Source organism: Tripterygium wilfordii, chromosome 18, assembly GCF_013401445.1.
Source record: "Tripterygium wilfordii isolate XIE 37 chromosome 18, ASM1340144v1, whole genome shotgun sequence".
NCBI lineage: Eukaryota > Viridiplantae > Streptophyta > Magnoliopsida > Celastrales > Celastraceae > Tripterygium > Tripterygium wilfordii.
In genome coordinates, this window is record NC_052249.1 from 1,940,214 (window position 1) to 1,965,041 (window position 24,828).

At 35.0% G+C, this 24,828-nt stretch overlaps 4 protein-coding genes and 1 long non-coding RNA gene across 5 annotated transcripts; 1 reads left to right on the top strand and 4 right to left on the bottom strand.

The window, feature by feature from the left end:
• Window positions 1-8,143: 8,143 nt before the first annotated feature.
• LOC119984656 (ethylene-responsive transcription factor 13-like) lies at window positions 8,144-8,820 on the bottom strand. The gene has a single exon (XM_038828717.1). It carries the CDS (start codon window positions 8,763-8,765, stop codon window positions 8,265-8,267), a length of 501 nt encoding a protein of 166 aa, XP_038684645.1. The 5' UTR covers window positions 8,766-8,820; the 3' UTR covers window positions 8,144-8,264.
• Window positions 8,821-9,728: 908 nt separating this feature from the next.
• On the bottom strand, window positions 9,729-10,945 carry LOC119984655 (ethylene-responsive transcription factor 2-like). The gene has a single exon (XM_038828716.1). The coding sequence runs from the start codon at window positions 10,563-10,565 to the stop codon at window positions 9,807-9,809; it is 759 nt and encodes a 252-aa protein (XP_038684644.1). The 5' UTR covers window positions 10,566-10,945; the 3' UTR covers window positions 9,729-9,806.
• A 1,492-nt stretch (window positions 10,946-12,437) lies between these two features.
• Window positions 12,438-13,251, bottom strand: LOC119984657. The gene is made up of 2 exons (XR_005464948.1): window positions 12,891-13,251; window positions 12,438-12,778 (listed from the first exon to the last, which is right to left on the bottom strand). It is a non-coding gene; the product is annotated as an uncharacterized LOC119984657 (long non-coding RNA).
• A 2,086-nt stretch (window positions 13,252-15,337) lies between these two features.
• Window positions 15,338-15,774, bottom strand: LOC119984317 (non-specific lipid-transfer protein A-like). Its single transcript, XM_038828185.1, has 2 exons — window positions 15,434-15,774; window positions 15,338-15,347 (listed from the first exon to the last, which is right to left on the bottom strand). Exons 1-2 carry the CDS (start codon window positions 15,772-15,774, stop codon window positions 15,338-15,340), a joined length of 351 nt encoding a protein of 116 aa, XP_038684113.1.
• Window positions 15,775-17,892: 2,118 nt separating this feature from the next.
• Window positions 17,893-24,316, top strand: LOC119984654 (palmitoyl-protein thioesterase 1-like). The gene is made up of 12 exons (XM_038828715.1): window positions 17,893-18,186; window positions 19,246-19,330; window positions 19,498-19,549; window positions 19,638-19,658; window positions 19,756-19,809; window positions 21,222-21,272; window positions 22,478-22,540; window positions 22,697-22,762; window positions 22,909-22,947; window positions 23,294-23,416; window positions 23,538-23,630; window positions 23,882-24,316. The coding sequence occupies exons 1-12, from the start codon at window positions 18,081-18,083 to the stop codon at window positions 24,158-24,160; spliced, it is 1,032 nt and encodes a 343-aa protein (XP_038684643.1). The 5' UTR covers window positions 17,893-18,080; the 3' UTR covers window positions 24,161-24,316.
• The last annotated feature ends 512 nt before the right edge of the window (window positions 24,317-24,828 follow it).

The following is a 24,828-nucleotide window of genomic DNA, read 5'->3' on the forward strand; positions in this document are numbered from 1 at the left end:
GATAAATTCTAAAAAATAAAAATAAAATGCTTCGCGAAAATTACAGAATACGAGATGCACTTAAAGAAGGATACCAATACCTCCAACCAAATGGCATACCCAAGGAATCAGTGGTGACCACGGACCACCAAGCGTACGAGATATAACAAGGACACCACCCCAACCAAAGGACAAGCCAAAACAAAAAAAAAAGAACAACACTCTAGCTAGCTGGATGACTTGAGCAGAGACAAAAACCAAAATTGACAAGAGATGATCAATAGCTAATGTGAAAGCTTCATTCATTCACAGACAGCCATAGGGAAAATGGAGAACCCCCCCCCCCCCCCAAAACACAAACACAACACTACTCTCCTACATTATAGGATACCACTAATAATAGTAAGGGATAAGTATGGATTTGACCCCTTTATTTTGCTCTTTGGATCAAAAAGGCCCTTCAACTTTGTTTTTGATCAAAAAGACTCTTGTACTTATAGAATGGTACATGTTAGCCCTTCGGTTAAACACCCGTTAAAAAATGCTGATTTGGCACAAATTATCTGACGTGACATTTATTTGTAAAAAATTAAAATTAGGTGTAAAAGATTACATGGCTATCATTAAAAAACAATATCTTCTCATTCTGCTCTTTCTTTTGTTCTTCTTGTTTATGTTGCTCCCAAAACAGACGCAAATTTCTGTTGCGCCAAACGATTCTTGAAATGAAGCGACTTTCGGATCCATATGCAATGGCTGTGTTGAGGGTTTAAGATCTAGGTTTCGATTTTGGTTAAGATATGTGTGGAGGGTTTAAGATATGGGTTTCGATTTCGGTTATGGGTTTCGATTTTGGTTAAGATCTGTGTGGAGGATTTAAGATCTGGGTTTCCATTTTGGTTTAAGATCCGGATCCACATCCAAGATCTGAAATGGAATTAATTGTGTAGGGCATCATATCTCTGTAGAAAACAAAAAAAATGAAACCCAGATACAAAAGTTGATACCTTTGTTGGATTTGATTGGTTTTGGGTAACATGAAAGCTTTTAAACTGGGTTGATTGTTCTTTGTTGTCATTGGAATCTAAAACAAAATGGCATGGTTTGACTTTGTAAACCCTCTTGCCGGAGATCAAACTTTTATGCCGGAGAAGATGAAGTTATTTTCAGATTTTTTAATTAGTAATTCTTTGTACGCCACGTAGGAAATAAAAAATAAATCATAAGTTAAAAAATTAACCACGTGTCATCATCTTATAGGTTACGTTCGTATGTACGCCACGTAGGAAATAAAAAATAAAAAAGAATTACACTTAACTGCCACATCTTGATGTGTTTTAACGGGAGATTGACGGAAGAGTTTATTTATACCATTCTTCAAAGTGTAAGGGTCTTTTTGATCCAAAACAAAGTTTAAGGGTCTTTTTGATCCAAAGAACAAAGTAGAGGGGTCAAATCCATACTTATCCCTAATAGTAATAATAATGATAATAATACTGCAATATTATTTGGTTCTGATTTGTTTCTAGAAGTTGATGTTGTAAGAGGCTGCTTCAGTGGATCCCTTGTAAAATTTTTGTGATTTTGTATAAATTCTGATTTATGAAGAAAAAAAAATCTGAAGGTTTATATGATTGATTGAATGTGGAGTCAAAACTTGAATATTAATCTGAAGGTTTATATTAAAGTAGACTGTTTTACTTTGTTTATTGTTATTAGATATCTAATTTTCTAATTTAGGCTCCGTAGTACTTTTTATACGAAAAATAATTCTGAAAGACCGAGTTTTGTACGTTCAAAATTAGATAAAAACGTGAAAAATTCATTCATGAAGAGAGTTGAGCAATTTCAAACAATCAAAATGAATGATTGTACTCTATTTATTGTTCTTAGATGTCTAACTAACTACTTCAGGCTCAACAGTACATTTCATGCAAAAATGATTCAAAAGAGAAAGTTTTGTTTGAACTTGGACAAAAATATGAAAAGTTCGTCCACGGATAGAGTTAAACAATTCTAAACCATCAAGAGCGAACGCTATACTCTATTTATTGCTTTAGATGTCTAACTTAATATCAAATATCAAAAAGATTGACAAAAAATTGATTAATTTAAAATAAAAAATATAAAAGAAAAACATATAATAGTATGATAAATATTTCATCTCAAATGAAACTAATTAAAAAAATGTTTATAAGAATTTAAAAGAAAAAATAAAAATGAATACTTTGAAGATTTAATTAATTAAAATATCAAAAAAAAAAATACGACAACCACATAATCACAAACCAAAAAAATGGGTTTTTATTTTTTGGAATTCATGCCTCGACCAAAACCAATAAAATGGAGTGCAAATAATAAAAGTCGGGGTGTCAATACCCCGCTCCATTCCTCAACTAAATAAATTTAGCTCTAATAATAATCTCGACCAAAAACAAGAGATTTTATTATATATCCGTACTTGATACCAAAATAACTATTGGCTTCGTTGCACCCTACTCCTTAGGAGCCCGATCTAGAACAATTATGAATAATGATTAGGGGTCCGTTTGATAGGACGTTATCCAACATTTTCTGTTAGCGAAAAATACAAAATGGGTGGGAAACAGTGACGGATACGTCGTCGTTTACGCCAAAAAAATATACGCTCCCATAACGAGAGTATTTTGTAGACGTCATGCCGTATTCTCTCTCTACCCCTTGCCATTCACGATCCCGCCAGCACTAGCCCGTAAACTCTCAAGACTTCGTAAGTAGATCCCGACGGCACTGGCACCCCAAGTTAGAGCCACCCATACCCGGCTTTGATCTGGCCGATTCAATCTGGCACACTCCCATGAAGATTCGAGAGAGAAAATAGTGAGACAAACTATGGGAGAAGATGAAGATCCAGAGAGAGAATAGTGAGAGAGGCGACAACCATGGGAGAAGAAGAATCGAGAGAAATCTGGGGAAGGAAACAAAATAGTAAAATAATGTGTTAAACATATAAAATAATTTCTTGTACATTATATTTTAAACACATCTGGGGAAGGAAACATAATAAATATATTAAACATATAAAATAATTTATTTTTCATTATATTTTTAATCTATATGTATGCATTACCTACATGGAATTGAACAAAATTTTTTATCATAAGCCTTTTTTTAAAAGAAAAAATTATAATATTATGCATAATATCTACATGAATATGACTTTTTTTCTACTACTCTAATACCCTTATTGATAAATTCACAGTTTATACTCTTTCTCTAAATTAGTTTCACCAAACACATGCATAATTTATTTTATAACATATACTCTAGCATAAATTAGTAGAGTATACTCTAGCATATACATACTTTGTACCAAACGGATCTTAAGTACGAACGTGGGGTCAAATCAGTGGTCCCCAAAGAGGTGAATATTATGACCGTTTTGAAAAGTATCCCATAAATGGCATTATTAGGGTTAGGACCAATCTAACAGTTTTAACGTTTCCTTCATGTCTTGTCATGATCAATTTATGAAATTCCAAACCAAATTGATCGTTAAAAGTGGGGGGTGTATATATATCTACAGAACAGTTCTAGATTGATTGATGACAGATTGAGACATTACACATGGGCAATGCCATATTGCAATATCCCATATATAGCAACAGCCAACAGTACACAAAGAGTATTATTGACAAATATCTATGTTGGGCCAATATTTGAAGATTCCATATACTTCTCAATCATTGAAGATAAGTAATGCTTTTACCTTAATTTTTTTCTTAAATTAGATAACTGGGTAAGATGCCAATGTGATAACTTCAACGGTTTGGATTATATTAGGTGAAATCATGGTTATGTAATTTTGAGATTAAGAGCATCTACAAACATTACATCAAGTGCTTCAAAGTACACTTTATGGTGAAATCTAGTGCTAGTTGTCCACAATAAACAATATTTGACACTCCAAAACATGTAGAAATTTAACCAACACTGCATATTTAGAGTGTATCTAAATGGATGAATTGTGATAAATACAACCAATATGAGGATACCACATGTTTGAGACATTACACATATGCAATGCCAAACCAAATTGGTCCTTAAAATGGGGTATATATATATATATATAGAGAGAGAGAGAGAACAGTCCTAGATTGATTGATGACATGATTGAGACATTACACACATGCAATGCCATATGTAACAACATCCAACAGCACATTTTTTACTAAATTAAAACTACACAAAGAGTATTATTGACAAATATCTATGTTGGGCCAGTAATTAAAGATTCCCTATACTCTTCCTTTGGTTACACATGATTGTACCTTGTAATTTCTTTTATGCAAAATTCAAAAAAAAGAGGAAGTTATAAAATATGGATGACAAGGGGGGCTGTTGTAAATTTTTTACAGGAGCCCCCTCTGTAATTTGTTTATGGGACTCACAAATTTTTTTAAATATTTTGAAAATAAATTTTATATTTTGATTGGTGTTACGGATCCAACGATATAAATTTTGTTCGAAACAAAAATCAAATTCAATATAAAAAAGTGTAAGACAATTCTAGACCATTGAATATAAATAAAAAAAAATATTACACACAATTTTCATGTTGAATTTGATTTTTGTTTCGAACAAAAAATATATATCTTTGGATTCGTAAAATCGATCAAAATATAAATATAATTTAAAAAATTATTTGAGCCCAGTAGAGCCCCGACACCCTGAACTATGTGCGACTTGATGAGTAATGCATTTACTTTACTTTTTTTTCCTTAAATTAGATAATTGGTAAGATTAATAATATAAAAATCATGTCGAACATCAACCCAGGCAAGGGACTAGGTTAATGGTACAATCAGCGGATTATCAATCAAATCCCAGGTTTAATTTAAAAAATAAAATTCAAAAAATTTTAAAAAACTAACTGGTTTTACCAGCACGGTTCAACAATTGGTATTTTAACTAAATCATGCCGGCGTGGTAACCCGTTCACCGATTTTATGATTCAACATTTCAACTGGCCGGCACAGTCTGGTAAAAATAACACTAGTTAATATGCCAATGTGAAAACTTCAACAGTTTTGATTAAATTAGTTGAAATCATGTTATGTAACTTTTAGATTAATTAAGGCCCAAAGAAAACAAGTGTCCACTGCCCAATCCACTTGTTACTTAAAAGGCCGAAATTCCAAAATCCAACGACCCATGCAATACTCCTAAACATTAAGCCCAAGTCCACACTCCAAGAGTGTGTTTGGATTCAAAGATTTGGGGAAGGAATGGAAGAGATCAAAAATGAGGTTTTCTTCTAATTCCTTTATTTGGATAGTTTTTTTTTAAAAAAATAAAACAAGATATTTGAGGAATTAGACGATGTCACAGAAGGCTTCATCCTACGACGCTTATTCGTCACTCTTGTTGGCTCATATCCTTCTGAGCCAAGCAAATGTGGGAAATTGAGCATATATAGCTTTCGAGCCGCACATTTTGAACGCTGCTTTGGCATAAGTCAGAGCTGCATCTGTTGAAAATCCCGAGGCCACACACATAATAGATGTTGTCTGCTTTCTGTTGTCCGATTTTAGTGGATACATCGGATCTACACGGCTTTGTTTTTTATCTGTACGACTTTGTTTCTCCCTAGTTAGCAAGTGGGTCAAAGACCCAACTCACTTAACGAGGGAAAAGACCTCTTGTGTGTGGTAGGGACTTGGGCAAGCTTATATACCACATAGTTGGACATCACCCAACCGATGTGGTATTCTTACACTCCCCTGCACTTGTGGGCGGGGTTATGCTAGACCCAACAAGTGGATAGGTAGAGGTTAGGCCAGTTTCTTAACTGGACCGAGACATGCTCCGATATCATGTTGAAAATCCCGAGCCCCCACACACATCACAGATATTGTCCGCTTTGACTTGGGCAAGCTTATATATCACATGGTTAGACATCACCCAACCGATGTGGTATTTTTACAGCATCCTCAGGCATCTCATATGTGTCGATCCAAGTTCTCATGCACTTCTTATTCACGACCCTAATCTCCGCTGCTAGTGTCTCACATGTTTCAAATCGACGGTAAAATCAATATCTCGCTCAATCGCTCTCCTTTGCCCATCTCACGCTCGTAGTCGTTGATTTTCTTGTATCGTTTTCTCTTCGGGTATGCTACTTTTTCTCTCCGTGTTTCCATGATTTTGCTCTGAAACTGGAAATATCACGCTCATAGCGAACTTACATGCATGTAACCTACAGTATTTTCTTTGTCAAAATCAAGGGGCACGTGCCCCCAAGGTCCTTTGTAACTTTATTCTTGGAACCGGCAGACAAGTTTAACGAATGTTTGTACTTGATTAGAGTTGATGTCTAAGGGTATCCACATCAAATTATCTAAACATGGTTCTTTCCCTAAAATAGAGAACAAATATAGAGAACTAGTCAAAAACAAGCTTGCATCAGATTACCTAGTGGTTATCTAAACTAGGTAACTTGAACAGTGGTTCCCTAGATGTAGGGAACCACTGTTTAGTTATCTAAGAATAAAATACTGTTTTTTCCTTTGACTTTTCTCTTTCATGCCCTGCGACACGGTTCTTCTCTCTCTCATATTCTGTGACGGTTCACTTCCTCTACGAGTTTTTGTTGATTTTCTTCTCTAACGTCGCCGACTAACTCTGGTGATAATCGATTGTTGCCGATTAGGTATTCTTCTCCCCTCTTCCCGCTTGTATCATAGAGTTCCATTTTGCTTGTTTTTCAATTTTGCTTTCCCTGTTCCTTGTCATGTGGAATTTGTGGAATTTAGGTGATTGTTCATGAAGAAGGGAGTGATGTCGGGATTGATTTGTTTTTGGTTGGTGGGTATTCCTGGGTTTTGAGTTTTGCAATGGGTCTGACTTCATATGGGTATTTTCATGATATGCTATGTGATATTTTTTTTGCCCTTTATGTGGTTTATTTTTGGTTTTCATGATATTGGTTTTTCGTGATCCTACTTGAACTCAATTACTGATGTGGATATGCTTTTATTTTTTCCTTTGTGATACATAATGTGTTGGACATTGATGAATACCATATGATGAAGAATTGCTGAAGTATTTGCCAAACTTTGTTTGAGGGGAGAGACATTGATAAGTGTGTGGAAATTACATCAATGCATTGTGATTGCTATATAATCAATTGTATCTGTATATATCGAAGGAAGTTGCATATTTGGATTCTTAATTGACCTTTTTTAAGCCTAGAATGCTCTAGATTGATAGGAAATATCTTGTGCTATTGAGTTTGATTTGTTTGACAGGAATGAATTCAAATAGCAGTGCCAATTGTTTTTTTGATACTATTCTTGATGAGATGTCATTGGGAGGTTCACAATTGGAGCACACCACTGAAGAACAAACACCCATACAAGTCGAGCAAAGTGGGAAGCCAAAAAAAAATCCACGGCTTGGGAACTTTTCCACCCAAGAAGATCTAGCTCTAGTCTCAGCATGGCTAAACACATCCTTGGATGCAATTCAAGGGACGGACCAAAAAGTTACGACATGCTGGAAAAGAGTTTCTTCAACATACCATGGTAGGTGAAAATTATGGTGTAGCCATGTGAATTTTATGGGGGGAGTGGTAGGTAAAAACTGTAGCAACGTGAATTTTGTGGGGAGTGGTAGGTGAGGACTGTAGCAACGTGAATTTTGTGGGGAGTGGTATATGAAGACTGTAGCCATGTGAATTTTGTTGGGAGACAAAAATATGTCATCAATAATTATTTTTTATTTTTCAATAAATTAATTCATATTAATTTTTTTTATTATCGGGTCATCAATATGTATTTGATTATTGATAAAAACAATTATTTGGTTTCTTATTTATAAAAGTTAATGGAATAAATAAAGGAAAGAGAAAGAAATATTATTTTAAGGAAGTAAAAAATATGATAGGTAATCTGATGCATGGTTTGTTGGATAGAGAATCTATAAAATAGGGAACAGTGACATTTTGTCTGTATTTTAGGGAATCTGTTAAGATAAACTGATACAGATGCCCTAAGGTTTAAGATTTTGTAACTAAGATAAGAAAACTTAATGTTTGCAAATCAAAAGTGTCTTGTCCAACTTATTATTCACATGCTGAGAGCCCATGCATGCAAATCAATATATATACCTTCCTCGTAAAGTCTCCAAACTTACTATTTATATATGTAATTATATATATACACCTTGTTATTTCTAAATCAGTAAATCCAGTAAATAAGTTGGTAATTAATGTATTGATTTTGTCTTGTCATCCCATTTGTGCATCATGCATGGATAATTTGTTTTAGCTTCTCCAACGTGGCTGGAGCCGCTGAGGCTATTTGGTTCAACATCCGCTTCGGCTTCAATTGAGATTCAGCATCATTCTCGGTCTGCGCTGCTGAAGAAGATGAATGAGACGACGTCACGGAAGGCTTCATCGAACGGCGCTTATTCGTCATTCTTGTTGGCTCATATCCTTCTGAGCCAAGCAAATGTGGGAAATTGAGCTTAGCTTTCGAGCCAGGCATTTCGAAAGCGGCTTTGTCATAAGCCAGAGCCGCATCGTCAGGAGTCTCGTAGGTCCCGATCCAAGTTCTACTGCCGTTCTCCTTCGGGTTCCAAATCTCCGCCGCGTAGGTCCCCCATGGCCTTCTTCGCACGCCTTTATATCTTCCACGCTTCAATGCTGTGCGAGCCTTCTTCATTTTTGGAACATAATCAGTCTCGGCTACTACATTCTCCGCCATCTCCGTCGACGTTATTGAATCTGCTCTGCCGCACATGCATCTAATGGCACACTTTGCATCCAACAGTTTAAAACCACTAAGATTTCTCACACATTTTCTTTAATTAGTTTGATTTTTTTATTCAACAAAAAACACAGCATTAGATTCAAAATCTTACATACTTTCTTTTTATTATTTTAATTTTTTTTAAAAATCATTAATATCAAAAAATAAGGTAGAGAAAGGCTACTATGCTACATCTTCATCTTCATGCACTACAAGAAAACATATTTTTCCATAAGTTACATATGCCATGTGATAAATTGTAGTTATTTTTTGGGGTCAATTTATCCCCTGTAATTATGAAAACTCATTAATTCAAGCCCCTGCAAATTGTTATAACATATCAAATTATGTACCCCATGTATTTTTTACACGTCATTTGTGAATATATTAATTTAGGTGTCATGTGAGAAAAAAAATTGTCACATCAGTTAAAATAGACATAAATTTGGCACAGGGGTTAAAATGATTCTAAATGAAGTTTAGGGAATAAATTGATCATTTCACAAAAGTTTAAAGGTCACATCAAAACTCCTCCCATTAATGAAAATGACAAAGAAAACAACCATGACAACTAAAGGTGATCATTATACTTGATTTGATTATATTACATCTCTAGTGGCCGACTGTGTATTTCACTTGTCAAGTGTGTCAAATTGGTATTACTTGCATCACATTCAACTTTTATATATATATATATATATATATATATATCACATCTATCAATTGGAGTGAAATTGATTAGGCAAAGAAATTAGTGACCAATTGTGTTTGCGTTCTGTTACTTGTTTTTAATTGGTGCAAAAGTTTATTAGAGGATTCCTAATTGGGAATTTGTGACCCAATTCACCCTCCGTCATGTGTTCCCTCACGGAGGATATATCTTAAATAAACGGTTTTGGTATTCCCTAACTAATTAGAAGGCTACCGACCCTTGCCAATCCCTACCCAGTAAAGTGTTCAAATCTTACTATTTATGTAGTTATATATACATACCTTGTTGGATCGATTTTGTCTTGTAATCCAGTTTATGCATCATACATTGATAATTTGTTTTAGCTTCTCTAGCATGGCTGAAGCCGCCGAGGCTATTTGATTCAACCTCCGTGATTTAGATTCAGCATTCCTCCGCGATTGAGATTCAGTCTGTACTGCTGAAGAAGATGAGTGCGACGACGTCACGGAAGGCTTCATCCAACGACGCTTATACGTCACTCTTGTTGGCTCATATCCTTCTGAGCCAAGCAAATGTGGGAAATTGAGCTTCGCTTTCGAGCCGCGCATTTTGAAGGCGGCTTTGTCATAAGCCAGAGCCGCATCCTCGGGTGTCTCGTAGGTCCCGATCCAACTTCTACTGCCCTTCTTCTTCGCGACCCTAATCTCCGCTGCGAAGGTCCCCCACGGCCTTCTTCGCACTCCTCTATATCTTCCATGTTTCGATGGTGCGCGAGCCTTCTTCACGTTTAGAACATCATCATGCTCGGCTACTACATTTTCCGGCATCTCCGTCGACGTTGATTGAATCCGCTCCACCGCACATGCTTCTAATGGCACTATATTATCTTCCCAAGTAGCAACAGCGCTGGTATCACTGTACATGACGTTGATTTCTGAACATTCAAGTTGTAATGGCACAAAATCGTCGTATAAAAAATCATCCGCGGTGGTGGTGACGTTGTAATTGTTAAGCTCCTCGAAGGTGGTCGGAGGAGTTGGGAAGAAATTGTCTGAGAGGAAGAATTCCGAGGCACCCACACCGAAGTCTAGCTCTGGACTATCACTCATATTATTCATATCTAGCCAGCCACTTAATTCTCTGTCTATCTCTCTCAATGAGTTTATCTGAATTGGGTAATTAGGTGAAAGGATTTATATAGGAAGACTTGATGTGGGTTTGCTTTTTTTTCTATTTTTAGTAAAGTGGGGATTTCATTGTCATTGGATTGATTTTTATAAAAATCAGAATTTCTAAAAAAAATAGAATTTAAAAACAAGTGGTCTTGAATCACTACATCATCTGCAGCAGCAGCAACAGGGGACCCAAGAATTTGGGTGAGTGGAAACAAAATAATAGACTTCAAGTTTATATATATATATATATTCACACTTAACATTTAACAATATTAACAGTAATACTATTCAATTCATTATTGTTAATATTAAATAGCAATACATAACGTCTTGAAAACAATATTAGATAATAATATTTTTTTGTTTTAAAAAATTATATTGAAACTGAAATATGACTTATAGTTATACGTTTATATATTATTTCATATTGCATATGGTATTTAATTATTTTTATCAATTTTAATATGTATTTAATTTAAGTTAACCTTTTTGGTTATTTTATGAGACCAAACAGCAAAATGAATATTCATCTATAATAATTCTGAAAAAAAAAATTATATATATATAGTGTCAAGAATCTTGCTAGACATTCAGCAAAAAAAAAAAAGAATCATGCTAGACAGATTCTCCTACATTTTTTTGATAAGTAGAAATCTTATTGAAAATAAAAATTACAGAGAATACGAGGGACATATCAAAGAATCGGACGTGACCACGGAACACCATCACTTATTCCAGCTACTGAATTGTAATCAAGTACAGGATTTCAAGTGTATCATGTAAGACATATGAAACCCACAAATTTACTTTCATCATCTACATCCAATTCAACAATTTGAATAACTGAGATTTTAATCATTTTCCTTTTTAAATGGACGACTATCACAAAATGGACCGTGCAATAATAACAATAATAGTTAAGTAATGATTGTTCCAAATTGATGAACCCCACTTATTATTTCACTTCTATTAGAGCTCAAAAAGCATTATGAAGGCTGTTCAAAAGCACTCCATAAATGGGTTCGAGTTCAACCACTTACTACACTAGGGTTGTTTTTTAAAACAAAAACAAAATTGCATTATTAGGGTTAGGTCCACCAAACATTTTTATGTTTTCCTTCATGTCTTGTCATGATCAATTTATGAAATTTCCAAACAAAATTGGTCGTTAAAAGTGGGGGGTGTGTGTATATATATATATCTATTTTTTTTTATACACACACAAAACAGTCCTGGATTGATGGATGACATGATCGAGACATTACACATATCACATATGCAATGTCATATATAGCAACGGCCAACAGCACATTTTTTACTAAATTAAAATTACAGGACAATGAGTATTATTGACAAATATCTCTGTTGGGGTCAATAATTGAAGATTCCCTGTACTCTTCAATTATTGGAGATGGGTAATGCATTTACTTTTCTCTTTCTCCTTAAATTAGATAACTGTAAACATTAAGCCAAGTCCACACACATTAAAATGAAAAATAAAATAAAAATAAGACTCAATATTCGCACACCAACTTCAATTCACTGTGTGTATTAGGGTTACAAAATTTAATTTAATATAATTGTATTGACCAAAAAATATAGGTGCAATGTGTGAAGAGGTTTTAAGGTAATTTTATATAAAGATAATTTAGTAAACCTAAATATTTATTTAAAAAAATTTGTGTACAGTGACTCAAAATTCTTGTGCAAATAGCGACACTTAATAAAAATAGTATGAGAAACCAGAGTTGAGGTACGGATATGGGCCATGAAATAAATTGGGCCAGGTAATATGCCGAAGTTGGATAGAGAAACTACAAACAATGGATCAAATATGATGGGCCTATAAGTTTGGCCCCTTTTGACTTTTTCTAATGACAAATCTCACGATTTTGCTATACTAATTAACCACATCATGGACTACATAGAGATCAACTTTAGCTGATCTTATAAATAAGTAAAACAGTATGTAAGTAAATAATGTAAAATTACAAACGAATGGTGGCTCAATTGACAATCGACTAAGTTAAATATATGTGTATCTAAGGTTCGATTTCAATAAAAAATATATTTTTCAAAGATAATTATTGTTGCAATTAAAAAAAGTGGTACCAAATATCTCATGCTGTAGTACTATTAGCATCTCCTTGATTTATCTGAAATAAGGCCAGAAAGAGGAGATCAAATCGCTAAATCAAGATAATATATTTAACAAAAACCAAATTAAGAAGAAAAAGAAAAGCGGATTTAGGATTTAGGATTTAATACCCGTACTTAGTATTTTCTACCACTCGAATGGATCAGATTCACTAAATCTTAGCGCTGCATGCAGTATTGAGTATCCGAGAGCCCGATGATCATGTGCCAAATATGAAACTAAGCGGGAGAGAAACTTCACGTTTGGCATGTAATCGGGTTCCGGTATACTCTCCGGCCATCATCATCGTCATTGAACGAATCTGAATCTGATCAACCGGAGCATCTGCAGGAAGAGCACTGTTTAATTTTGTGAGCCTGGAGATGATGAAAATAACTGCAAACGATGTATTGAGAAGAACAAATGGCCACACTGCACATATATATACACTCACAGGCTATACATATACATATACATATATACACACACACACACACATATATATATATTCGATTCTGAAGCCATTTTATATTATTGACCATCTTGAGCAGCTAATTAAAACAATGCAAAGCCACCTATATTGACCAAATGATCCAATCTTTTTTGTTTCCTTATTCGTCTTGCAAACATTCTTGGCACCATGTTTCAACACATGGACAACGTTTTTTGATGAGTCAATTCATGAAGCCATCTATATTGACCAATGATCGAACCTTCAACTAATAAAATAAATATAAATATATATAGTTAATTCTCACATGTGATGCCCTAAGTTTCTCATTCGTTACATCTTACCGACGACTGAGATTAAAGATAAAAGTTTTTAAAATATATCCTTAAAATTCGCCGTCAAGTTCACTCCATCAAAAATCGTTGTCCACCAAAAATCGTTGTCCGGACATCGTTTTAAATGGCTGACTTACCGAAACAAAGCTCTTAACGTAGACAAACTTTTTTCCAACCATCCCCAGTCTGATATTGGTCAGAAATTAACGTAGAAGTCGTGGAACAACTTCTCTTCCCGTCGTTGATCCAGTCAATTTTGATGTCCCCCCTCCGACCACCTACAGTACCATTCGACTCGACTCGTCTCGCCGAGGTAAACCTTCTCCAACTAGTTTCGTCCGGAATCCAACATTCTATGTAGGACCTTCACGCAAGGGCGGATCCATGCTTAGCCAAGGGGGGCTGCCCCACCATAAAAAATTTTAATTGTAAATTTTAAATTGATAATTTATTATATATGCACAAAAATTAGATTAAGTAAAATGTTCCCTTTAACTAATGATGATACATGTCATCTTTAACATAATAAAATATTATTGACTAGTCATTTGTCCAGTTATATGCATTGGGAAATAAATGTTCGATCGAATTCACAATGAGATTATTATGAAATATTACCAAAACATAAGAACACGGAAAAAGTAATTTTAATTGTTTTATCAAATTTATGGATATGGTTTTTACTTTTATCATAATGTTAACAAGTGATATATAGAACCCAAAAAATTTTCCAAGGGTGCTGCCCCCGGACCTCCACAAAGAGATTCATCCCCCCTAATATTCGATGCTGGTTCTGTCCATGCTATCCTGTCCACTTCACCTTCTTATAAGGAACAGTTTGCTAGCATAGAGAATTGGCTCTTCATGGTAAGTTGAAGTGTTTCTTTGTGCAATCAGGGTTATGTAATACAAATACAGACACAAAAGTTTTGGTGATCGATGCTTATTTGTTTAATTGTATGCTTTGTATATGGTAGCAAGGTGAACTAGCTAGTGTCTGCCCCGGCTTTAGCATGTAACTGCAGAAAGGTGAACTAGTATCTGATTTTTGGTCAATTGCAAGCATTTAGTCCCTTTCCATTCTACTAAATTTTTATACGTCTCTCAAGTTGATATGAAGAAGTAGATAGCACCATGCATTTAACTGACATGCTTCCTTCTTGGAACATTGTCTCTTTGAATTCTGATGACTCACTTTCCTGATTTTCTTAGTCTAAACGTACTAAGGAAACATCGTACTGTTAAAATTCTCAGCCCAAAGTCTCAAACACACCAACAATATTGTCTGCTTTGATTTACCGGTTCACTTTAATTTGGATACATTAATTGGGCCCGTGAGTCACTTTCATGATTTCTTAGTCTAAACTAATTAGGAATGATCATATTGTTGAAATTTGCAGTCTAAACACATCCACAATATTGTCCGTTATGAGTTTACCGGTTCACTTTGGATACAAACTGTCTGCACGGCTTTGTTCTTCTGATCCGTCTCACTTAACGATTATGTCTGACTGCTGTGCGATTTAAGTCTTGACACATATTAATTACTTGACATACAATTATATTGTGCAGTTTTAATTGAACTAAGAGGAAAAATGCAGTTGCATAAACTAGATATTATGGAAATCACGGTACAATTTGGTATAGATATCACTAAATTAGCACATGATATCCTCCGATCACATCACAACACAACCTTTATTTGCCAAAAAAATGACAAGAAATGTCATGGAAACAGCTCAAAACTCGCTTGCCTTGAGCCTTTATTCATGTAATGTCCTCAAATCCAATCTCAGTTAACCCTGCACCAAAAAAAAAATCGTAAATTAACAAACATAATTAAAGAAGTTCTCAAATAAGAGGAAAAGAAACGAAAAGAAGAACTGACTTGGTGCAGTCGATGTTCTTGGAGATGGGAATGCTGGTGTCAACCCCACATTTCTGAGGAAGAGAGGAGGCTGCATCTGGGATTATGTTTGGGAATTTAGCTGCAGCTTGTTTGAGGCAGTTGCACGCCGTTTGTCGGTCCGCGGTGGTCGGAGTAATTGCCTTCAAATTCTTCACTCCTTCACAACAAGCCGGTGTAAGATTGTTGCCTGAAATGAGATACTGCATGCATGCACCCAATGATGACTCCACTTGTCCACAACTCACCACTGCCTCTCCTGGCTTCACCATGAAGTGAGCCATGGCTACCACAACAATCAATATAACTGCACCACCCTTCATTGTTTTTCTCTACTTTCTTTAGCTTCTGCTTGTGATGGGAGTTTGAGATGGCTTCAATGCAGGGCATATATATACATCTATATATATATATATATATATATATAGTGTTTTTGTTCATTAACAACCTCTGAAGTTTTGCGTCATGGGAGTTAGAGAGTTTTGGCTTGTTCTATGCCTGAATGTGTCACTTTGTTTGTCTTAAACATTAAAGAAGATAAGCTTGGGGATCATCACCACCACCTCAATTTCTTACAGGTTCTTCATGAGAGTACTTCTATATATCAGCAGCAATTATGTCAAGCATTCGTCTTTCTGGATAGAAATGAATGTAGAAAACAAATACATGTAATGGATTTCCGATGATGTTCTCCTAGACTTCTATAATCAGCGGACCCCAAACTTTTGGTATAAATGCTCAGATGATGACGATAATTCGTCTTTCTTGCAAACTGACCATATATTCTTGAGAATCTTGTATTATTGGATTACTACTGATTTCTGTTTTAGCTGAGATGCAGATGTAATGTTAGTTCACTTATATTATATAAGGGACCCATTCAAACAAACTTCTTGTCCTGTTGATGGCAACTGCACATTATATTTCATTCATAGCTGTCTGGTAAGGTCCGGATATGGGCCACGAAATGAACTGGGCCAGCTAATAGGCCGAAGATGGATAGAGAAACTACAAAGTAAAAACAATGGAACAAAGATGATGGGCCAATGATTTGGGCCCTTTTTCTTACCCTTTCTAATGACAAATCTCACCATTTTTTAAAGGAAAAATTCCATACCGGTACCCAAAAAGTGACTTTTGAACATTTAGGTCTTTTAATTTATTTATTTTGGATATTTAAGTACTTATAAAATGATTAATTATATTTTTACCTTACCTATGACAGCTCCTTATTCTTCCCCACGAAACTTTCTTCTCTTTCTTCATATCTATGCGTATTGTAGAAAGGGTAAGGAAAATTTCGGGTTTATTTAATTATTAATTGTTTAATTAAGTTAAAAACGACACTTTTTTGGGAAAAAATAAATTCTTGTGGACCTATGTGATTTTAGAAAAAAAATCACTTTGCCCTGATTTGTGATTTTAGAAAAAAAATTATTTTTTTTAAAAAATAAATGATGTGAAATTTCAAAATAAATGTTTGTTTTTATGTTTAAGTCGCTCAGGCATTTCACCTGTCACATCTACAAATTTTGACAAACAACCAACAGAATAGTGAAATCAGGACAGATTTCGATTGGTTTATGTAATACTGAGGAAAGAAACAAGATTTAGGTTTATGCAATGTTGAGGAAAGAAACGAGAAGTTTTAAATTTAGAGGACATAAATTAGAAAACCAAGACACTTCAAGGACATCAAATATGATTTTAGCTTAAAGTTATAAACCAAACATATTTGTAGTCTAGTGCTCGAATAAAGATTAGAGTGAGCATAGACAGTTCCATTCATCAAAGTTAAATATTGGATAACTTTTTTTTTTAGTATAGGGGGAAGGGGAAGTGGAAGGGGAAAAGAATGGAGGAGACTCGAACTTGAAATCTTATGAGATATATATTGGACATTTTAATAATGTTACTACAATTATTAGAAATTTAGAAATAGAATATATTGGACTCCAGTCCCACTCAAAAGGCATGTCATGCAAAATAGGAAACATTAAACAAAACAATAGTGATTGAACAACAATTTTCGAAATTAGTATGATTTATAATGTTTATAAATTACAATATTATTGGTATAATTAGAATCATAGCGTTCATTATAAAATATAAATTTGTTGGTATGAATAATTTATATGATTAGAATCATACCAATTAATATAATTTATAATATTGTTGGTATTATTATTTATTAAACGGTTTGAGTATTCGAAATCTAGCATCAAAAATTAAAATCATGACGGGTTTGGACAAAATCAAAACTGTTTTCAAACCTATATGATCAATTTTCAATTCTTGAATGAATTGGATGTTCAACACGTAATTTTCGGGTCATTTTTTTAGTCATCGCTATATTGTTTATATAAAATATTTATTTTATTTTTAAAAAGGAAAGAGAAAGAGAAAAAGAAAAAGAAAAAGAAAAAAGCGAAAGGTAAGAAAGGTGATTTGTGGCGTCAATGTCCCCATCTGTCAAAACCAGTCTCTCTCCTTGTAGGCAAGTTGATCGATCGTTCATCGTGCGTACAAAACAATTGGAAGCCCAGAATCACAGTAACCATAAAAGTTACAACTGCTGTTGCTATTGAACTAGAAAACTAGTCTCCTTTTGATTCTATCTCCAACAAAAATGGCTTCTTTGCCAAGAACAACAGTATCCCTTATCACCACGTTCATCTTCGTTTACAGTTTCATCAGCCCTGTAGCCTTCTCCGTCCCTTTCGTAGTTCTGCACGGTATTCTCTCTTGTCTTTTACTCGAATTAGCCATGTAGTTAGTGATTAATGTCATTGTGATCTCTATCGTTTGTTTAATTTTCATTATAGTTTGATCAGATGAGAAGAGATTGTTGATGGGTTTCTGGTTGTGGAAGACTGAGGGTGTTTGTTATCTGATTCATTTCATTTACTATTCCTTTAATTTGGCTTATGTGTGAGCAAGTGGTGGTATAGAACCAAGTCTACTGCAATGCAAGTTTATTTTGTTCCATTTGTTAGACTGTTGGTTGGATTTCAAATAAAGTTCTATCAAAGAAATGGGTTCTCTATTTGCCTTTGCCAAATTAGACTACTGGGATTGTAAACATACATTCACCTTTCTTGATTATTTTGTAAGAATTGAAACCGAGCAACATTGATATGATAATTTCCTTGTGAATATCATTCAGAACTTTCTGGCAAGTAGTCAGGTAGCATTGTCGCATTAGTGTCCAACCTTGCTGCTTCTCTCTTCCATTGAGTATGCATATAGTTGACCCAGGAGTGAGATTAGATTTACGAACGTTATACACAATGGCTTGTGATCCATATATGGTAGAAAATAAGCAGATATTAAGTTAGCTTGTTGTCAATTGAAAGTTAGAAACTCCTAAATGTATGATAAAACCTTGACTTGTTTACATTCTTAGTTGTGGGATTGAGCAAGACTGTGAAGTTAAGATCTCGGCCTAATGGTGTGTCTGTAGTGCAGCAGATTAATTCCTGACCCAAAAAACAAAGTGAGTGAGCAGCGGATTTTGTTCTTGGTATTAACTACTAAATTCTAAAGGAGATCTTTGAAGGAAACATATTATCAAAGTTCTCTTTTTTTTTTGTTTTCTAAATTCTGTTTATATATAGGCTCGGATGATGATGTTATATCACTTCTATGAAACACATTTTGATTCATTCTAATCTTCCTTCCAGACAATATCATGCTTTTGCAAATCCTGTAGAAGGAAATATCGTTCTTCTATCTTCAACAAGCGGAATGACATGACTCATTACACTAACTTTTTGTCTGTGCTTTGGCTGCAGGCATTGGCGATAAATGCACTAATCGAGGACTCACACATTTCACTGAGTTTCTAAGCAATTTGTCTGGTTCTGAAGGATATTGCATGTATGCTATTATCTTAATTGTTATGACTGAAAAATGAGAATTACTTAGCTGGTGTATAAGCCTGGACCTTCTTCCAAATTTATGCTTCTTTGCACTTGCATTCCCTTGCCCATGCTGGTATTGAAAACAAAATTTAGGATAACCCTGTTGTGACTTTTACTTTGCAGAGAAATTGGAGATGGATCATGGGATTCTTGGACCATGCCCCTTCTCCAGCAGGTGAAACTTCAACTCGGTTTGAAGTGTATGTCATCCTTGTTATTGTTTACATCTAATAAGTTAGTTTTTTGTTTTGTTGTGCTTGCAGACTGAGATTGCGTGTAAGCAGGTGGTAACGCTGTTTGGTACCAGGACTTTACATTGCTTCTTTTTTTTTTTCGAGATTTGAATTTTTTTTTCAACAATATTTTCCTTCTGATGAACAGGTGAAGAAAATCAGTGAATTAAGTGACGGGTACAACATAGTTGGACTTTCACAGGTGATTAAAAGGGATTGAAAGTTTAGTTGTTTTCTGCTTCGCAATGTTCTTCTCCTTCATTATGGAAAATGTATTTGTTGTCCATTTTGAGTCCTGAGTGTATGTCTATGGTGGTGGTGGTGGTGGTGGGTATGGATGTGCATTTAGATGTCTGTGCGCGGATTATTAGAATCATCTCTCTTTCTCTGTATATTTTCTGCTTCTGAAAATGAAGAGAAAATATTAGGCCAAGATAAGTGTAACAAGGAAACTGAGAAGTGGAATTGCAAAACCATGTATGTGTTTGGTAGTTAAAGAGCTAAGTTGAATTAGTATTCGACTAAAAAGGAAAGTCACACTCAATGCGCAAGGTTCCAACAGGAACACGTAGACTGTACTATGGGACAAAGAATTCATTAGATCTCGGATGCTCAATGAGTACCTAACCTAACACATACCATGTTAACCCCTTTTAATATAAGTCAAAGCAATAGTACAACAAGAAGCATTACTTGAACTCATCAAAATATTACAAAATACAAACTTTGGATTTATAGGGTCCGTCTTTGCTTGAATTCCCAGCATCTGTTCATTAAAGAGTTTCACTTAGGGTGTAATCACTCCACTGCCTCAGTCCTGAGTGCTTTACAAATTGTTGTTTATTTTTATTTAGAGTTCATCTCCCACATAAGCTTTCATATTATATTACAAGGCTAGTCTTTAGTGGCCATAAAAAATTTCACCACCACCATGCCTCGGGGATTATTTATTGCCTAAAGTAGCTGGGTTGAACTTCTGTCATTTTTCAAGCAATATTAGTTTCAGTCCTTTTGGTTTTGTAATCCTGGTTTTCATTTTATTTCGGTCACATTTTAGGCATAACCTTTGTTCAATTAAGGTAATAGTCCATCTTTCTTGAAGTCTACTTATGCAGAAAAACTTGAGTTATTGCGATTATTTCTTTCATTTTTGTTTGACCATTTTACTACTACGAACTAGCTTGTTGAGAGAAAATGTTTGGTCTTTGCTTCATCAAACTAGAAATTATTTGCTCATCACATGTTCCTGGCCCGTCTCCAAGAAAATTTTTACAGTGCCATCCATTTTCAAGAGTTGCATTCATTTGAACTTTCAGTTAGAATTAGGGTCAAGCCTCTCAACATTGTTAAGAATCATTGCCACAATTATATGAATCAATTGTATTTTTCCCATCCCTTGATGAGTTTTTTGATCTTGGATATGTCCAAAGAAAGATATTCTGTCAATTCTAGTGAAGTTGTACTTATTAAATGTTTTACTCGATCAGCTTGTTTTTTTATCAGCTCAGATAGTCATTTCTAATTACTGCAAATGTCCTTGTCAGCTACTTTCCATTGTTTTTCTTTCATTTTGATGGTTTAAGTAATATGTTATGAAATAATCATGTTTCACAGGGTAACCTGATTGGTCGTGGGTTAATTGAATTGTGTGATGGAGGACCGCTGGTAAGAACTACCTTGTAGACACTGGTATTACATTTTCCACTGCCTTCTAAACATTCATAATAATCCTTCATTACCTTTTGTCTCATCTTTTGTTTGATTTTTTAATACCTGCACATAAAAGGTTGCATTAATCATTAATGACATCTATTCTAATTGAGACAGGCAAAAAATTAGAGACCAAAGGTGAAACTACAACATAGCATTTGGAGACCTCCCTATGTTTCTAAAGAGACTGTTTATATATACTTTTTCCATTCAAAACATAGATACAGAAATAAACTCGATGATCATAGGAAAGCAACATATTTTACCAACTATATTTCCCCCACCCCCAATAGATAAGATGGCATTTCACAAGTCCTAGCCTTTGGCCATACCATCACATAATCAAGAGTTTAACCTCCTAATTCTCATTACAAGCAAATATGGGAGAGTGATTTGAGTAGGAACTTGTAAGTACTGCAATCACCAAGGCGAAAGGAAGCATCAGAGGAGCTTCCTTGAGCTCTTTTGTTATCATATCCTGGATAATCATCTTTTTTAAAAGGCACAACTTCATGGAGAGCCAGCCCTATCTTCTCTGCTTTCTTAACTAAATCCCATTTGTTATGGGGATCACCCACCTTGTGAGATATATGAATCTCCTCTTTATTTTCCCTCAGCAGAACCTTTGCATCCTTCAAGAACCCTTTATTCTCCCATTTAAGAGACTGTCAATATATATATGCTCTTATGATAATTACTAATTAGTTCAAGAAGGGTCAGTAAGTTGACCTCCAAATCAATATAGGGCACTGCTCAAACCCCAATGTCCGCCACTCCCAACCTAAAACAAAATAATCAAATAATCAAAGTATTGTGTACTTTACAGCCAAAAAGTGCCTTTGAAAATGCAAAATGACTTTATTCCAAAATTTTCTATTTTCTGTCTAGCTTACTTTGATTTTCTCCATTATCAGCTATATTTCAAATAATGATGGAAAATGCTTCTGTTAGATCTTGAGAAAGCACATAAGTTTGGTTGTTGGCCATTGTTAGTAGTAATTTGTAGCACTATGGTAAATACGTTGCAGTCAAACATGTGACCCGATTGTTAAGTTGTAGAGGTGCAACTTAGATATCATAAGTTCAAACTTCAAACTTCAGAAATAGCCTCTCCGTCCACTGCGGGAGCCTTGTTCACTAAATTCGTTGTTGATATACAGGTTAAGAATTTCGTATCACTGGGAGGTCCTCATGCAGGCACTGCTTCAATTCCATTTTGTGGAGTAAGTGCTTTTTTTCAAATTTACCTAGTTTATTATAATTAATTTCTCTTATGGATTCATGTAGCTGACCCCAAATTGTTTGGGATTGAGGCTTTGATGATGATGATGATTGAGACTCTCATTTGCATTTTTGTTTGACATGTTCTGTTTATGCAGTCTGGGTTTATTTGCATACTCGTGGACACATTGATAAAGTTAGAGATCTATAGCAGCTATGTTCAGGTAAATATATTCTTGAGTTTGCGAGTCTGTAATCTTCCATTCTGTTACTGTGATAGCCATACACCTGCATCCTTCTTTTCTTTGTGGTAGTTTGTTTTGGTTGGCATTTATACCATTTAATCTACCTTCAATGGTTTTGTTCGCAGGAACACTTAGCTCCAAGTGGTTATCTTAAAATCCCAACAGTGAGTATAGTACTTTAATTGGCTCCTGTTGATTGAGTCACGCGTTCATACTGACGTAACTTGGAGTACTTATCACGTCTGTTTAACCTCCCCCACCCCCCCCCCCTCTCATGTTGTTGACTTCTTCTTTTATACCATTAATGTGGAATCAATTACAGACATGTGGCCCCTAGAGGTCACAGGTTCGATTCCTGGAAACAACCTCTCCATATATTATGTGGGGGGTAAGGGCTATGTACATTCTGCTTGTCCCGATCCTACCCATTGCGCTAATGTGCCAATGTGCATTTCCTGAACTACTTTTATCATCTTAAGCTATACTGGGTTCACTTTTATCATTATCTAGGATATTTCGAACTATATCGAAGGATGCAAGTTTCTACCAAAGCTTAATAATGAAGTCATTTCAGAGAGAAACTCCACTTATAAGGAACGGCTTGTTGGCATAGAGAATTTAGTGCTTATCATGGTGAGTTGGAGAGTTCCTCTCTTTTTCTTTGACATTTCTTACACAGTTGGGATTGTGTAAATGCAATAAAGATTCTCAAAAGTTTGATGCTGATTACTTGTTTCATTGCATACTTTATCAGTTTGAGCAGGATACAATTTTAATACCTAAGGAAACTGCCTGGTTTGGATACTATCCGGATGGAGCCTTTACTCCTGTTTTACCTGTAAAAGAGGTAATTTTAATTATTCCATAGATGAATATTGCCTCAAGTGTAAAAAAAAAATTGCTGTATATTTTTGTACAATTTTACATTTTAACGACTTACATTTAAAGAAAATACCAAAACAAATGATGCGTAGATTTAAGGTAAAATTTTAGCCAGTCAGTTATGTCACAAATACACGAATAAATTCTATTGTTTAAATTTAATGGCATTTATCATTCATGAACTTAATCTTCCTTGTCGTAATAAACTCTCTGCAGACGAAACTCTACAAAGAGGATTGGATTGGTTTGAGAACCCTAGACGAAGCTGGGAAAGTTAAATTTGTAAACGTCACAGGGAATCATCTCGATATCTCTAATGACGATATGAAGAAGTATGTTGTACCTTACTTGGTAGATCAAGCACCAGCACCCTCAACCCAGTCGATGCCAACGACAAAATCTTCATCCTACGTATCACTTTCATCTATCTGGAGATTTCTCGCCAAGCTCACCGATCTCATTGGGGATCAACCTTGGTTGCATGATGTGTACTAACTTAAGTACCAATATTTCTGTGTGTTGAAAAAAAACATATTTTCGATTCGTTGTGCCATTATGCGTGATGGATTTTCACAGGACGAATATACAATGTGCGAGAACAATTGGTTTCACAGCCATTGTGTTAATCTATGAGTGTGTTCTGTTGGCTTATCCTTTTTAGTTGCTGAAAAATAATGGAGTCATATCACATACGCTTATCATTTTGGCTAAGCTCAGTCTTCTATCCTCAACCATTTGAATGAGCTAAACTTTTTGAAAGGGATTAAAACCCTAACTTGAGGTCGAGAGTTCGATTCTAAGATTACACTAGGTCTTGGCTCAACGCCTCAACCAACTTGTTGGGCGGTTTTGCACGTGCCTAGTCCGGTCCGAACTTGCACTTAGTGGACTGGCAAAAAAAGTCACACTTGTTGAGTTATTCTCGGTTACTGAAAAAAGGATTAAAACCCTAGGAAACCACTTAGTTTGCATAACATCCATAAGTAGCCTTCAGTCCTTTTTGAAGGCACAACAGGTATCCAGATGCAGGTATTACCTGATATTTTCCTGGTCATTGACTCCAGTGTATCCGACAAATAGATTATTTCTGCTTGCTTGTATGTGGCATCTGAGGTGAAGCAATACTTCACAGAGACCATCCTCTGCAACATTTCGCTTACTAG

Bases quoted from the DNA above. Each gene is read 5' to 3' on its own strand.
- LOC119984317 (XM_038828185.1), bottom strand. From the start codon at position 15,774: ATGAAGGGTGGTGCAGTTATATTGATTGTTGTGGTAGCCATGGCTCAC.
- LOC119984655 (XM_038828716.1), bottom strand. From the start codon at position 10,565: ATGAATAATATGAGTGATAGTCCAGAGCTAGACTTCGGTGTGGGTGCC.
- LOC119984656 (XM_038828717.1), bottom strand. From the start codon at position 8,765: ATGTGCGGCAGAGCAGATTCAATAACGTCGACGGAGATGGCGGAGAAT.
- LOC119984654 (XM_038828715.1), top strand. From the start codon at position 18,081: ATGGCTTCTTTGCCAAGAACAACAGTATCCCTTATCACCACGTTCATC. The intron at 21,273-22,477 runs GTAAGAACTACC...GTTGATATACAG, and splicing joins TGTGTGATGGAGGACCGCTG to GTTAAGAATTTCGTATCACT. The intron at 22,541-22,696 runs GTAAGTGCTTTT...CTGTTTATGCAG, and splicing joins CTTCAATTCCATTTTGTGGA to TCTGGGTTTATTTGCATACT.